The sequence below is a fragment of the Gymnodraco acuticeps genome, unplaced genomic scaffold (assembly GCF_902827175.1).
Source record: "Gymnodraco acuticeps unplaced genomic scaffold, fGymAcu1.1, whole genome shotgun sequence".
Classification (NCBI taxonomy): Eukaryota; Metazoa; Chordata; class Actinopteri; order Perciformes; family Bathydraconidae; genus Gymnodraco; species Gymnodraco acuticeps.
Window position 1 is genome coordinate 75,344 of NW_022991747.1, and position 17,552 is coordinate 92,895.

General features: G+C 39.7%; 1 protein-coding gene across 1 annotated transcript in view; it reads right to left on the reverse strand.

The window, feature by feature from the left end:
* Positions 1 to 17,552, reverse strand: part of LOC117534924 (receptor-type tyrosine-protein phosphatase N2-like) — a gene marked incomplete at its 3' end in the record, with an annotated part of 93,144 nt that overhangs the window by 68,423 nt on the left and 7,169 nt on the right. Inside the window, exon 2 of the mRNA XM_034199197.1 lies at positions 3,722 to 3,772. Coding sequence (XP_034055088.1) covers positions 3,722 to 3,772 — 51 coding nt within the window. The remainder of the gene's footprint in view (positions 1 to 3,721; positions 3,773 to 17,552) is intronic.

Consider the following 17,552-nt stretch of genomic DNA (forward strand, 5'->3'; position numbering starts at 1 on the left):
TCTGAAGATGTGAGCGTTCTTAACAACGGTCAATAAGTCCTTGACAGCGGTCTGTCTGTTCGGTATTAACAACGTGTCACGTGTTCTGAATTGACCAATCAGAATCGAGTATTCAACTAAGCCATGTAATAAAGCTGGTTACTCTACGTTTGTCCTACATTTTATTGTATTATTGTTGTCTATTTTATCTAATTGTATTTGTTTTTCTCTTGTCTTTTAATTGATCTTTTAGCACTGTCTCTCATTCATCTGTAAAACCCACTGATGTGATATAAAGCTATATGTTTCCTAGTAACTCTAATTATTAAGGAGGCAGAAAGTGTCCAAACATTTTAGGTGTGTTGAAGACCTTCCTTTTTTTTTAATCAAGCCTATATTTAAAGCTGATTCCCCAATGTTTGTCCTACATTTTGTGGTATTTTATTGTCCTTTTGTTGTATTTCATCTTATTTCATACTCTATCATGTCTTTTAATTTATCTTTTAGCACAGTCTCTCATTTGTTAATCTGTAAAATGTACTGATGTGATATCTAGCTGTACTGTAAGTTTCCTAGTAACTGTAATTATATTTGTAACTTTCTATTAATTGCCTGAGATCGCATGCTGTGGTTTTATTAAATGTGCCAAGTGCTAGGACTGTCTTAGGGAAGAAAGCTTTTAGATGTGCAGCTCCACTAACATGGAACAGTCTGCAAAAAGAATGGAAAATTACCAAGCTAGTAGCACTACATGTTTTTAAAGCTCGGTTGGATGCTACTCAATCAGATGCTGTTGGTACCTGTACTTGTGGTTAAATATGTAAATTGTAATCCCTGTACATTTTGCTGAATGATGTCCTTTTGTTGTTCTGTTGTTTATGTTTTGATGTCTTCTTGTGGAACCTACTGCTGCAGGTCTCCCTTGAAAAAGAGATCATTGATCTCAATGGGATTTCACCTGATAAATAAAGGTTTTGAATTGAATTGAATTAAGGAGGCCGACAGTGTCTAATGTGTTGAAGACGTTACTTTTTTTAATAAAGCCTATATCTAAAGCTGATTACTCAATGTTTGTCCTACATTTTATGGTATTTTATTGTATTTTTATTGTCCTTTTTGTTGTATTTCATCTCATTTTATTTGTATTTCCCGACTTATCTTGTATTTTTATTTAACGGAGATTATTCCTGCATTTGTTTCCTAGTAACTGTGATTACAATACTGAGACAGACAGTGTCCAAACACTTTAAGAGTGTGTTGAAGATGTTCCTTTTTGAATAAAGCATATATTTAAAGCTGGTAACCCAATGTTTATCCTACATTTTATGGTATTTTTCTTGACTTTTCGTTGTATTTCATCTCGTTTTATCCGTATTTCACTCCATCTTGTCTTTAATGTATCTTTTAGCACCGTCTTTCATTTGCTAATCTGCAAAACCCACTGATGTGATATTGAGCTATATAAATAAACTTTGATTTGATATTTTAGAATGAGAGGGTTCATATACGCGCTTCACATTTGGCCTGTAAATAAAAAACACAATGAGAAAATGGAATTTGCATTTTACTCCAATGTAATATAAAACTCCCACACTATGAGCCTCGGGGGTTTCTGTCGAGGTGTCAGCACTTTCTCACTAAGACACAGCTCCACTCTGAACCAATGCTAACAGTGTAATTAAAGTCAGTTGTTATATATGTATCTCTCCTCCACTGCCTCCTTTCCCCTGTTCTCGTCATCTCACGCCTAGACTACTGCAACTCCCTCCTGGCTGGTCTACCTGCATGTGCCATCCGACCTCTGCAGCTCACCCAGAATGCAGCGGCTCGTCTGGTCTTCAACCTTCCTAAATTCTCCCACACCACGCCGCTCCTCCGCTCCCTTCACTGGCTTCCAGTAACTGCTAGAATCCACTTCAAGACACTGGTACTTGCTTACCATGCTGCGAATGGATCTGGCCCTTCCTACATCCAGGACATGGTTAAACCGTACACCCCAGCGTGTGCACTACGCTCTGCATCAGCCAAACAACTCGCTGCGCCCTCGCTGCGAGGGGGACCCAAGTTCCCATCAGCAGAAACACGTGGGTTTGCTATCCTGGCTCCAGGATGGTGGAATGAGCTCCCCATTGACATCAGGACAGCAGATAGCTTACACACCTTCCCGCGCAGACTGAAAACTCATCTCTTTCGACTCCACTTCGAGCGATAGAACTATTAACAAAGCACTTATATACTAATAAAGGGCTGGCTTATCTAAAGCCAGTTGAGTAGCACTTGAAATGTTTGGCTCTATGAAACCTGATGTACTTATATGATTCTGTTTTCTTCAAGGTTGTGTCTTCCTGGTCGAATGTACTTATTGTAAGTCTCTTTGGATAAAAGTGTCAGCTAAATGTAATGTAATGTTCCCTCCTAACTGGGTTAATATGGAAATCAGAGTACAGATCTGCAGCTATTCCAAAGACACTATAAGATCTTATCCTCACTAACAGATATCTCCAGTAGCTCCATAAGAAGATTGCAATATGCTTATTATCTAATTAAGTATGTATTTATTTATATTGGCATCAATATTGTCTCTAGTTGGTGTTCTCTTCAAAGCACTTGGCTCACATTAAGTAATTGATTCGTGACTGTGAATTAACTAGCGAACATTAGCGATCTTTCTAACAACGCTTGAAAGATTTTAGAAGCAATGTATTTCTATTGGTAGTATGTTTCGTGCCTGCACCAAATAATAACAGATTAGAAGAAAGAAAGAAATACAGATGTCAGTACTTTGAGGCTCTGAGCCATTTATTTTCCTCGCGGACGGCAAAAAAACTCAGACATTATACGATTTAAAATAAAAGGGTTAGGCTTCGGTAAGATATTGAGTAAGAACATGTTTTTTTTAACCCCACAGCTTCCGGTCCTCCGCGACCCGACCGGACAGAAAGACGAGGTGCAGGCACGAAACACACTACCAACAGAAATACATTGCTTTTCAAATCGTTCTGTGTGACACGCAAAAAAGGGGGAAATCGTGTTGGTGAACACGAATCAATAGATTACATTGATGTCGTGACTATAACACGAAATGCCGTGAGACTGGGTTGAATTATACTGTCGCTATTTGGTATCTTCTGCTGTGACTGTTGATCCAATGTTTTTTTTATTAAATCTTTATTGACACATTATACATGACAACATAACAATCATGTCACAAAAGGCCAGCGAGGCAATACAAAATACAAATAAAATAGAAGGCTATCATGTTATTATATTCTTGATGATACACGTAACTATTGTTCCAGATAAATGTCTTTGTTTTGAGTTTTGTATCAAGTACATTTTTCCCACTTTCTGTTGAGTTGCGTTTCTCAGTACGTTTTTCCATCAAAAAGATTTCTTCCACAATTGTTAGCCATTGGTTTTTCCTTGGTGTTGATCCCATGAAGTTTTAATAATGTTTTTCTCGGACATGACTCACACAGCGTGTCTGAAAACGACCCTCCATCTTTCTATAAATCCCTGAATGATTAAAAATAGCCGGGTCGATGCTGGCTGATACCGCTGGGACGATGTACTGTAGGATTTAATGAGGGTTTGTGGGCAGACGAATAAAACAAGCTGTGTGACGTTGGAAATGAAATTCAGCGTGTGTGTGTGTGTGTGTGTGTGTGTGTGTGTGTGTGTGTGTGTGTGTGTGTGTGTGTGTGTGTGTGTGTGTGTGTGTGACGCTCACAATGTGACTTACCATTGACGCAGAACTCATACGGAGAACACAGCTCGTCTTCAAACAGGCAGCCTGGACGAGAGGGAGACAAGGATTACTAACACAGACAGAAATAACGCTCTATACGACAATTTTGATGATTAAATACATTATTTATAGAGCAAACATGGAATATATATTATCTGTTTTCAGAGTGGATTGAACAGGTTGGACACAACAAGCATTTTGAATGTCACCTTTGATCAATTTCTGGACGTTTTATGGTCTTACTGAATGCAATAATGGCAATAAAGGCAAATAATACAACAACCTTCAATAGAGAGAGGGTGTTTCTCTGTTACAAAGTGCAAACCATGGCATTAAGTATCTCGTTAATTGGAAACTATATGCTTTATAAAGTTTATATGATTGTAGATTGAATTCATTTAGGTTTTGAAATACAGGTTGGACAAAACAAGCATTTTGAGTGTCAACTTGGATGTTTTTGCTCCATTTCTGGACGTTTTATGGTCTAAACCACATGTGTCAAACTCGAGACCCGGGGGCCAAATCAGGGCCGTGGTGGATTTAATTTCGGCCCGCAGGATAATTTCTAATTCCTATTAGATCTGGCCCGCCGGTATATTGCTCTCACACCTTCACTCCATCCTGAGGGTCTTCTCCGCTCAGAGCCTGAGCCCAAACATTGATGACCTTGCTCCCGAGATGAGATGCCAAGTATCTGAACTAGCATCACAGAGCAGCACACTGAGTCTAATGGATGTTTCCTTCTGCACTTTCTCTCAGGACAACAGGGCATGTTTGGTTTTCTCTCTGAGGGGAATAGTTTTGTTGAAGCTGTTGTTGTCCTGTGGGAAAATGTACTCATAAGAAATGACTCTGAAAAAGCTGCAGATAGAGCCATCAGAAATGAATGCAACTGATTATTTAATGTTTAATGTTGTTTTTATAAGCAATAGTTTAAGCTTTGTTAGTTCCAGGTTTAATATGTGCAATAAGTTCATTTCAATAAGTTCTGCAATAAACATTGAACCAGTCCGGACCTCCACTAGTACCCACTTTTTTATTTTGGCCCACTGTGTGTTTGAGTTTGACCCCCTGCTCTACATGAATACAATAATAGCAATTAAGGCAAATCGAGTCATTTTTAAAGTCATGCAAGCGGCAGAACATGGCATCTTGTTAATTGGAAACTGTCTCTGCTTCGAATTATTGTAGATTGAATTTACACAGAAGTAGAAACTCCTTTCAGGGTCAAAACAATAATCCCATCTCCAGCCACTTTTGAGTTTGTTTCAAAGTTCATCCTCCAGAGTGTATGGTGGAAACACACAGACAACTGCGTCAAGCATCAGCACTCCTTCGTTCCATAAGTCTTTTATCTATTTCCCTGCTTCAGCTCATCAGAAGCAGCGAAGTCACTGGATGCTTCCTCTGAATACAGATCAGTCTGTCAGACCTCTCTAATGAGAAGAGATCATCAGGACAGCTCTCCATGAGAAGTTTCTCCTTTGCAGATCCATCATAATGATCTGTATTATAACTGTAAAGTTTGTCTGCATGATAATCTGATTATACACAATATGAGGCCGTTTTGTCGAGAACTGGAGGGCACATTTCATGAAATGACATCATTTGGAGATAACGGCATCGATATGTCAGCAGAATGGCTGTTTAACGACATCATAACGGAAATGTAAGGTCGCTCCGATCTGAGAAACTAAGAGGCAGAATGTCCTGAGCTGGAGAGGAACTACTTGAAAAGCAAACACCACAAATGGATTTTCTTACAGCTCCTTCTACCATTATTTCAAAAATACTCACATCGCTCATTTTCATGGATGGATGACGCCACTTTTTAAAGGTGAGGCATAACTCAGATCTAAAGTGAGTGGAAATATAAAAAGGAGGAATTGAAAAACTATCAAAGTACTGCAGAAGAAAGCGAAGTTTATAATAACTCTCACTGCCAGACACAAATCCACAGGGATGAAATGTATAAATAGTCAATTTAGAGATGAGATTAAATTACCTGTCAGTGAACGTTAGCTGTCTTTATATCAAGTTAAATAGCGAAAGTTAGCTATCTATCAATCCATCTATCAAATCCAAACGTTAACCATCTACTTTACAAACCTGCATTTTAGAAGCACATTGGAGTTTGAAAACAGATCAAATCGACAAAACATTCCTTAAAATTGTCCCACAAAGAGTCGAAATGTGGTTTTTGCTGCCAAATTCTGAAAAGGTCAGATTAAGCAACAAAACATCCAAATTGGTGAAGCACTTTTGGAAATATTGTCCATATAGGCTATAATGCTAATTACAGATGCTCTCCACTTATGCTAATCGCACACATTGCCCAACATATGCAATGTAGCATCCGGCAGTTTCTAATTGCCCCTACTTTACATAGCTTACACATAGACTGTATAAGAGCTTACATCAAACTTTGGGGTCCTCAACATGTCCAGGTTGTTGGCATTTACAGAGCAAACCTCTCTCTCACTGCCAGAGACAAAGGTCCACAGGGATAACATGTAAACAAACATCAATCTAGAGACAAAATTCAATTAGCTAACTAGCTAACTAGCGAACATTAGCATTCGATCTAACAAGCTGGCTAGCAAGTGTTAGCTATCTATCAATCTATCAAAATCACTACGTAACATTAACTTTAGAAGCAAATTGGAGTTCGACAACAGATCAAATCGACTCCAATATCGTCAAAACCGGTCAAGCGATATTGGAAATATTAATATAAGCTATAATGTGAATTAGTGCAACTTGCCCAACATATGCAATGTAGCATCCAGCTGTTTTCTAATTGCCCCTACTTCATTACATTACATTTAGCTGGCGCTTTTATCCAATAAGTGCATTCGACCAAGAAGATACAAACTTGAAGAAAACAGAATCATATAAGTACATCTTCACATTGCTTACATCAAACTTCGGGGTCCTCAACATGTCCAGGTTGTTGGACTATTTTACAGAGCAAACCTCTTAAGTTAAGATTGAAGCTGAGTGCAAACTAATTAAATGTAAGACACTTCTAAACCCTCAGAAAGAGCCGTGCTGTCCCTCTTGACTCTCGCTCTGAAATTAGTGTCCGTCCATCAGCTTCTCCTCCTCTCAATATTAACTACGACCCTCCGATTAATGAAGCATCCAGTCAAGCATAGTTAGTCCGTCACAGTGTGTGTGTGTGTGTGTGTGTGTGTGTGTGTGTGTGTGTGTGTGTGTGTGTGTGTGTGTGTGTGTGTGTGTGTGTGTGTGTGTGTGTGTGTGTGTGTGTGTGTGTGTGTGTGTGTGTGTGTGTGTGTGTGTGTGTGTGTGTGTGTGTGTGTGTGTGTGTGTGTGATAGACAGGGACATAAGCCATGGAAGAGTTGATTAAAATGGCGCTTTTTAATTAAAATGCAATCCCAGTGGATGCTTCTGATTATCTCACCAAGTAAGAATTAAAAAAGCATCCAGGTGGTATCTTAACGAAGCTTCCTGACAAATTAAAAAGGCACCATTGTGTTGTGTAACTCTATCCATCTAGCAAAGAAAATAACCTTTCTAAAAAAGCACTAAACAGGCTATTGAGTGTTGATGCTGAGTTGCCAAGTGAACATCACAACAGCGGCTCATCAATGGGAAGTGGAGCCTCAGTGGGATTTAGTGTAAATACAGATAACCTGAGTGGGCTGCTTATTGTGGAAACTCAACCTGTTGTGTAATGTGTGTGTCCACCATAACTAGCAGCTGTTTTAAGGAGTACCTGACCTCCCTTTATATTAAAGGTCCCATGTCATGGCCAGTTCTACTGATCATAATTCCATTGTTGAGGTCTACTAGAATAGATTTATATTTTGCAATGTTCCAAACTCACATTGGTTTCTCAAACAGCATCTCTGTAAACTACGTGTATTCACTGAATTTCACTCTCTGCCTTTAACGGCTGGTTGTAGCTCCAGCCCCCCCACTCCCTGTGAGCACAGTGTGCTCTGATTGGTCGGGACGTTGTGAATCGCGCTAAGCTCCGTGGAGGTGTTGTTTCCTTGTTTAGCGAAACACAGCCAAACTCACCCTGAGCACACAAAGTCACAGCCGAAGTAAAAACAATAAGTGTGGCTTGATATTGAGAAAGAAAAAGGTTGATAAACGCTGTGAGAATGGGTCTGCAGAGAGAATGGGTCTGCAGAGAGAATGGGTCTGCAGAGAGAATTGTGCCCGATCAGCCTGCAGCCAGGGAGGAGAAATCAGCAGAGCTGCCTGCACTGAGTGTGTGAGGAAGTCGTGGATTGGTCAATTTGGACCAATCAGCGGGGGCTTAACGTAACGGCTCCGCGGACGTAACGGCTCCACGGATTGGTCCATTTCGTTCCGGGTACGGTTGACATCATGCGTACCCGGAAGAATCAAATGGACAATGGCGTATCTCCAACGAGGCGTTTTGGGGAGGTATTTTCTGTGTTAGAGTTTTACTCGCTACATGGTGCACTTTGAGGGTTTTGACTCTGCACACCGTTTACATGCATAAAAACCTTCATAACAACAAGGGAACGGGTACTAACCGGAAAAGCATGACATGGGACCTTTAATAGAACAATAATGTCATTGTTAGCTAATGAATGTTTCCATGCTGAACAACGGCAACATGACAACGTTTCCATTGGTCCCTCTTCTTTAGAGAAGACCAGGAAATGATGGATACACGGATCGTGTTCAAATCAATAGGCACGCAATGACTCTAAAGAATAATGATCACGCATCAAACACACATTCAGACTAAAGGAACCAGCTGTTTGGAAAATGAGAGAAGTAGAAAGTACAAGTATTTGAGTTCAACATGTAAGAAGTAGAAAGTACAGGTATTTGAGTTCAACATGTAAGAAGTAGAAAGTACAGGTATTTGAGTTCAACATGTAAGAAGTAGAAAGTACAGGTATTTGTGTTCAACATGTAAGAAGTAGAAAGTACAGGTATTTGAGTTCAACATGTAAGAAGTAGAAAGTACAGGTATTTGAGTTCAACATGTAAGAAGTAGAAAGTACAGGTATTTGAGTTCAACATGTTAGAAGTAGAAAGTACAGGTATTTGAGTTCAACATGTAAGAAGTAGAAAGTACAGGTATTTGTGTTCAACATGTGAGAAGTAGAAAGTACAGGTATTTGTGTTCAACATGTAAGAAGTAGAAAGTACAGGTATTTGTGTTCAACATGTAAGAAGTAGAAAGTACAGGTATTTGAGTTCAACATGTAAGAAGTAGAAAGTACAGGTATTTGAGTTCAACATGTTAGAAGTAGAAAGTACAAGTATTTGAGTTCAACATGTAAGAAGTAGAAAGTACAGGTATTTGAGTTCAACATGTAAGAAGTAGAAAGTACAGGTATTTGTGTTCAACATGTGAGAAGTAGAAAGTACAGGTATTTGAGTTCAACATGTAAGAAGTAGAAAGTACAGGTATTTGTGTTCAACATGTAAGAAGTAGAAAGTACAGGTATTTGAGTTCAACATGTAAGAAGTAGAAAGTACAGGTATTTGAGTTCAACATGTTAGAAGTAGAAAGTACAGGTATTTGAGTTCAACATGAGAGAAGTAGAAAGTACAGGTATTTGGGTTCAACATGTAAGAAGTAGAAAGTACAGGTATTTGAGTTCAACATGTGAGAAGTAGAAAGTACAGGTATTTGAGTTCAACATGTGAGAAGTAGAAAGTACAGGTATTTGTGTTCAACATGTAAGAAGTAGAAAGTACAGGTATTTGAGTTCAACATGTAAGAAGTAGAAAGTACAGGTATTTGTGTTCAACATGTAAGAAGTAGAAAGTACAGGTATTTGAGTTCAACATGTAAGAAGTAGAAAGTACAGGTATTTGAGTTCAACATGTTAGAAGTAGAAAGTACAGGTATTTGAGTTCAACATGAGAGAAGTAGAAAGTACAGGTATTTGAGTTCAACATGAGAGAAGTAGAAAGTACAGGTATTTGGGTTCAACATGTAAGAAGTAGAAAGTACAGGTATTTGAGTTCAACATGTAAGAAGTAGAAAGTACAGGTATTTGAGTTCAACATGTTAGAAGTAGAAAGTACAGGTATTTGAGTTCAACATGAGAGAAGTAGAAAGTACAGGTATTTGGGTTCAACATGTAAGAAGTAGAAAGTACAGGTATTTGAGTTCAACATGTAAGAAGTAGAAAGTACAGGTATTTGAGTTCAACATGTAAGAAGTAGAAAGTACAGGTATTTGAGTTCAACATGTTAGAAGTAGAAAGTACAGGTATTTGAGTTCAACATGAGAGAAGTAGAAAGTACAGGTATTTGAGTTCAACATGTAAGAAGTAGAAAGTACAGGTATTTGAGTTCAACATGTAAGAAGTAGAAAGTACAGGTATTTGGGTTCAACATGTAAGAAGTAGAAAGTACAGGTATTTGAGTTCAACATGTAAGAAGTAGAAAGTACAGGTATTTGAGTTCAACATGAGAGAAGTAGAAAGTACAGGTATTTGGGTTCAACATGTAAGAAGTAGAAAGTACAGGTATTTGAGTTCAACATGTAAGAAGTAGAAAGTACAGGTATTTGAGTTCAACATGTAAGAAGTAGAAAGTACAGGTATTTGAGTTCAACATGAGAGAAGTAGAAAGTACAGGTATTTGAGTTCAACATGTAAGAAGTAGAAAGTACAGGTATTTGTGTTCAACATGTAAGAAGTAGAAAGTACAGGTATTTGTGTTCAAAATGTAAGAAGTCAAAGTAAAAAGTCGTCAGAAAAACAAGTAGTGGAGTAAAGTACTGATACCAGAAACATGTACTTAAGTACAGTAAGGAAGTATTTGTACTCCACTACTTCCCACCTCTGTAAAAGGGTTGCTGGGAGTCTGGCAGCAGTCACAGGACATATTTCACTCTCCGACATTTCTTTTATTATAATGATAAGCTGCCACCAAGGACACCTGACTCATTTTTACTCACACAGGAGACAAAAAAGCCATTTCAGAGCCGAGCCGCGGGCGACACGGCAATAAAAGTGCGAGTGAATTGAAAAAGGGAGCGTCACCTGAAAGCAAATCAGCCTGACACCATGTCGGCAGATTTTAACATCTCGTGTCATTAAGGCGTTCTTCTTTCTAAAATGAAAGATGTCTGCGAGCTTCTCTCTGCACAGAAAGCTCTGCATGTCACACGTCTGCACAAGTATAATATACTTTAATATTGTTTTAATATTGTCTGCTTATCTGTATTATTGTGTTGCTCTGTTGGAGAAGCCTGACCTAAGATTTTCAACGACATAATCACTCTGTAGCTATGTTAGTTTGACAATAAAGAACCTTGAACCTTGAACCTTGCAGCGCTGCCAAAAGTTTCATATATTCCTCGTGAGGTTCTCAGATTAACACGACAAGAGTTTGTTTTAACAGATGTTTGAATACTGCGACATCTCCTGTACAATCCCTTTTCACGCCACAAAAATACCATGCTACGTTACTGTTAAAGGCAGAGTTTGACAATTAGGGGAATGCATTTATTAGCTACTGACATTTAAATATGTTCTTCATACCAAATCTTACCATTTCTATTCAATCTGGCAGACTTACTTTAATTCAGGCCCTATTTGTCCGCTGTTATTGTAAAAAGAACTTCCTGAAGTGAATCTCCTGTAACCTCCTGCGTGTCCTGACATCTGAGCAGTACTGTATTTATCATGCAATTACTTAGTTTGTAAAGATTAAAAAAGCCAATAAATATATTTAGAAATCACTATGACTCATGTCTTCTTCTCAAAGCTACAGCCAGCAGCTAGTTAGCTTAGCACAAAGACTGCAAGCATGGCTCAGTTAGTGATATTTTAGACATGCTCTGATCTTAGTGTATTTCCCAAAATAACATCCAACATATTTTTTTGCTTTTATCCAAAGCAACCCACATACACTTCAGTGCCGTAGACATGCCTTTGGGAGCAACCGGGGGTTAAGCCTGCACCAAATGTGATGCATGAGAGAAAAACGTCATTTATAATTAACAGGAGGGTCCTGGAGGTCACTGTGATTGAAGAGGTAGCATGACATGAAACCACCTGACAACCAGAGTGTAACCAAACACATTTCTCACTCATTTTCCAGGGGATTTGTCTCAAACCTCCAGGCAGGCGGCAGCGACCATGAATTAAACATGGCAGCTCCACTGCGGCAACAGAAGAACCCAGAAATAGGCCAGCTTGACCTTTTTCTGTGACCCGCGCTGAATGATTCAGACATTTGATTGTCTCCCATCTGCTGAGCAGTGATTGGGTGTTGAAGGGCAGAATCACAGCGAGTCAAACGGACGAAATGAACCAACAAGCAGCCTGGAGGAAACTGTGCACTCCTTTATCAGAAGTAAAAGGATTATAAGTGCCAATTGAAGCGCAGGTAATCACAATACAACAGCGTTAGGGTACTACTTTCCCTACGGATAATAAATCACCTGAGAGTGAAGTGCCAACGCAATTTAAAAACCATTTGTACGGTGGCTGACAATCACGTTACAAAGAACCAAATCTCTTCCATCAGGAGAAACGAGCTGCAGAAAGGATGCAGGTATAAAGACACAAATATCATAGTAGAGACACTACATACTGATATACACCTGAACATCAGCAGGAGAGGACTCTTTAAAGTAGAGACACTACATACTGATATACACCTGAACATCAGCAGGAGAGGACTCTTTAAAGTAGAGACACTACATACTGATATACACCTGAACATTAGCAGGAGAGGACTCTTTAAAGTAGAGACACTACATACTGATATACACCTGAACATCAGCAGGAGAGGACTCTTTAAAGTAGAGACACTACATACTGATATACACCTGAACATCAGCAGGAGAGGACTCTTTAAAGTAGAGACACTACATACTGATATACACCTGAACATCAGCAGGAGAGGACTCTTTAAAGTAGAGACACTACATACTGATATACACCTGAACATCAGCAGGAGAGGACTCTTTAAAGTAGAGACACTACATACTGATATACACCTGAACATCAGCAGGAGAGGACTCTTTAAAGTAGAGACACTACATACTGATATACACCTGAACATCAGCAGGAGAGGACTCTTTAAAGTAGAGACACTACATACTGATATACACCTGAACATCAGCAGGAGAGGACTCTTTAAAGTAGAGACACAACATACTGATATACACCTGAACATCAGCAGGAGAGGACTCTTTAAAGTAGAGACACTACATACTGATATACACCTGAACATCAGCAGGAGAGGACTCTTTAAAGTAGAGACGCTACACACTGATATACACCTGAACATCAGCAGGAGAGGACTCTTTAAAGTAGAGACACTACATACTGATATACACCTGAACATCAGCAGGAGAGGACTCTTTAAAGTAGAGACTCTACATACTGATATACACCTGAACATCAGCAGGAGAGGACTCTTTAAAGCAGAGACACTACATACTGATATACACCTGAACATCAGCAGGAGAGGACTCTTTAAAGTAGAGACACTACATACTGATATACACCTGAACATCAGCAGGAGAGAACTCTTTAAAGTAGAGACACTACATACTGATATACACCTGATCATCAGCAGGAGAGGACTCTTTAAAGTAGAGACACTACATACTGATATACACCTGAACATCAGCAGGAGAGGACTCTTTAAAGTAGAGACACTACATACTGATATACACCTGAACATCAGCAGGAGAGAACTCTTTAAAGTAGAGACGCTACATACTGATATACACCTGAACATCAGCAGGAGAGGACTCTTTAAAGTAGAGGCACTACATACTGATATACACCTGAACATCAGCTCGATGTGTTTGTGAGCCAAGTTTGTCAGAAAGTGTCACTACATTAGCCATTTCAATTAGTCACAAACACAGGAAGAAACCTCCCACTTCAGCCTCTCTCCGCTGCCTCCCTTCCTCCCAGCAGTCATTTAGTTTCTGTGCTGCACTGAGCAATGGTCTGGAGTATTAATCAGCCTCTCCCTGAGCCGAAGCAGACACTTTACTGCTTTAATAACAGCTGAGATAGCAGACATTAATTCTTGTGCTCAACCTTCGCAGCCTTCAGAAGTCTCATTACTGTGTCCTCATTATAAATCTTGGCTGGTCTGGTGACCTTCGCACTGACTTCCTTTACAAACACTGCTTTAGTTTGAAAGGAATAAAATAAAAAGGTAAAACAAAGATGATAAAACTTCTTCTTTATACACCAGGGTTTTTTCAAATGTGTGTCACGAAGGTGGGATTTATATGACTTCACGTCACCACCGCTAAGCTAAAGGCGGCTAATGTTGGGCTATAAAGGAACTACAGCACGGTCACATGACTTCACGTCACCACCGCTAAGCTAAAGGAGGCTAATGTTGGGCTATAAAGGAACTACAGCACGGTCACATGACTTCACGTCACCACCGCTAAGCTAAAGGAGGCTAATGTTGGGCTATAAAGGAACTACAGCACGGTCACATGACTTCACGTCACCTCCGCTAAGCTAAAGGAGGCTAATGTTGGGCTATAAAGGAACTACAGCACGGTCACATGACTTCACGTCACCACCGCTAAGCTAAAGGAGGCTAATGTTGGGCTATAAAGGAACTACAGCACGGTCACATGACTTCACGTCACCACCGCTAAGCTAAAGGAGGCTAATGTTGGGCTATAAAGGAACTACAGCACGGTCACATGACTTCACGTCACCACCGCTAAGCTAAAGGAGGCTAATGTTGGGCTATGAAGGAACTACAGCACCGTCACATGACTTCACGTCACCACCGCTAAGCTAAAGGAGGCTAATGTTGGGCTATAAAGGAACTACAGCACGGTCACATGACTTCACGTCACCACCGCTAAGCTAAAGGTGGCTAATGTTGGGCTATAAAGGAACTCCAGCACGGTCACATGACTTCACGTCACCACCGCTAAGCTAAAGGCGGCTAATATTGGGCTATAAAGGAACTCCAGCACGGTCACATGACTTCACGTCACCACCGCTAAGCTAAAGGTGGCTAATGTTGGGCTATAAAGGAACTCCAGCACGGTCACATGACTTCACGTCACCACCGCTAAGCTAAAGGTGGCTAATGTTGGGCTATAAAGGAACTCCAGCACGGTCACATGACTTCACGTCACCACCGCTAAGCTAAAGGTGGCTAATGTTGGGCTATAAAGGAACTCCAGCACGGTCACATGACTTCACGTCACCACCACTAAGCTAAAGGCAGCTAATGTTGGCCGTGATGATGTTTAGTCGTCTCATTTAGACACTTGTTTGCAACTGCCATGTTTAAATTCACCAGTTTTTTACTAACGTATTATATGTCGTAGAATACAAATATCTTCAGCTTGAGTTAACCACAGACCTTATTTATAATCACAAACACGTCCAAAAACCTACAGAATTCTAGATGAGGGAACCGGAAGTGAGTCATCTCAGCACCACTCGTAAGCTTTTCAGATTCACCTTGAACCAGGGAAGAGAGAATAACGAGATGGATTGCTTCGACGCGTCTGTTTGACATCGTTCTGACTTCCTTCCTCTCACAAGCGCCGCTGACATTACTCGGGTAGAGAACACAGAAGCGCAGCCAGCCGCTTTGCTCTCACTCCCTCATCTCATCATCACTCATTCAATCACTCGAAGCCAACACACTCCTCCGAGCATCTGTTGAGTCACAAAGAAACATCGCATGTCGTCTGTTATCACACCAGCCGTGGCATCAAGCCAAGCCAGGAATATACAGCCTGCTTTGATAGTCAGTGCTTACACTCGAAATAGACCTTATATTCTCCTTCCATTTTGAAGCTAATCCGTCTGCAATTCAGAAGACAAGGCAGTGCAGCTGAGAGGTTTATTCACACTGAGTGCTGTTTATTAGTTACATCAATAGGAATAATTCACAACAACAGACGATGGAGGAAAATCTTGATGTTCGACCAATTACACTTGAAAGCTGCAGCTGTTGAGAATGTTAATTTGGAAGAACAGGCTTTATGAAAACAACACGCCAAATGCTCATTTAACCACCATGCGCCGAAAGAAGGGCTGTGTTTCCCAATAAATCACATCCAATGAATAGTTTGCCATTTAGTTGAGAAGCTCCTATAGAGTCTGAACTGAAGGACGACTCTGGACAGTCGAGATGACTCACACATCCTAAGAAATAAGAAAACGGAGACTGAGACAGACTGTGTTTTATCCATTTTGGCAGTTAGTTTTTATCTTTGGTAATTATGAGTTGGTTTCAGCGGGTATTGAAGCAGAGTTTAGAAATACATGCTTTCAAAGACAGTATGAGGAGTTGTCGCTGTTGAAAGCCTATTGATAATGTTAATGGACTGGATTTATAAAGCGTTTTATCCAGTCTTTACGACTACTCAAAGCACAAAACAAGTCAGCATTCATACAGAGACAGGAAAGTGCCACCTGCTCAAGTAAGCCAACATTCACACACACTTTCACACTGTTGGCTAGCAATTTTGGGTATTTTGCCCAAGGATACTTCAACATGTTGACCCACAACCCTTTGATTGGAAGGAATGGACCTATTTTGTGTTTGAACTGGTTTATAAATGGGTTTTTGGCCATACTAAATCTCAAGGGATGGCGGTGTTAGCTTGTTTCAGTCCAGGTTGAAATATCTAAACACAGATTTGATGGATTGTCAGGAAATCTACAGACATTCAAGGTCCCCAGAAGATGAATCCTACTGACATTGGGATTGACATAATGGATTGGCATGTAGGAATTACTTTGAGGGTCCCTGGACATTTACTCTAGCGCCATTACAATGTAATTTGTCTGAAGTATGAGATCAAATACCCACAATACCCTCAACTGTACTTAGTTTGTAATGCTTATTGGAAAATGTATGGCATGGTAAACACTAAAAACATATACAGAGCCACAAGCATGCAAATCTTAGCATTTAGCTCAAAGCAATGCTGTGCCTTAGCAATTCATGATTGGTCTTCATATACAGTATATTTATTGTAATAATACTAATAATATCAATAATAATGCATAAAAATGATAATTATTGCAGATTATAGATTATAAATAAATCATTTAGGAACAAGGGGGTGAGATTAAATAAATTGTACTTCTTCTCACTCCTTTTCGAACACTAGATGTGGCACTGTTTATGTTGCTAATGCTGTTGTTGTTGTTGTAAATGTCATTTTTTGTTTTGATTTCTCTTACATGACTACGCACTGCAGCATTTGTTTTGTTTTTGTAATTATCTATTTCACTTGTTCGAATTAAATGTATCAATCAATCAATATTTCAATTCAGTTGTACTACCCTCTCAAATCTCCTGGGACAGATTTCCGTGCAATAATAAGACAACACCAACCACACGACATATAGAATAAAAACAAACCACCTGCAGTAAAAAAACAAGATGCCTAACCTCAGTGACGTGTTCAAAACCCACCCTGTTGTAAAACATTCATCCTCAATCCTCTCCCATGATTTATCACCACTATAAGATGTTAGATATCAGCACTCAGTCATATATCTACGGGATGTCGGAGCCCTGAGGCAAAATAGATAGAGCTATGAATCTAATCTAACACGTCTGGGTTCATTATGCGATGGCTGCTGAAAGCCAGCAATAATGAAAAGCCCCAGCAGCACAGCATCAGAGGACAATGTCTCCATGTATAGGACATAATGACCCTGTCACATATCTACATCCATTAGTTACTGTTACACGTCTTAATTTATACAATTTTAGAGCGACAGAATCCTGACAACCTGCTGCGAATGAGCTAATTGTTTATCAGATTGATGTTTCTCTGTTTCACAAAACTTGCTGAAAGTCCTTATCTA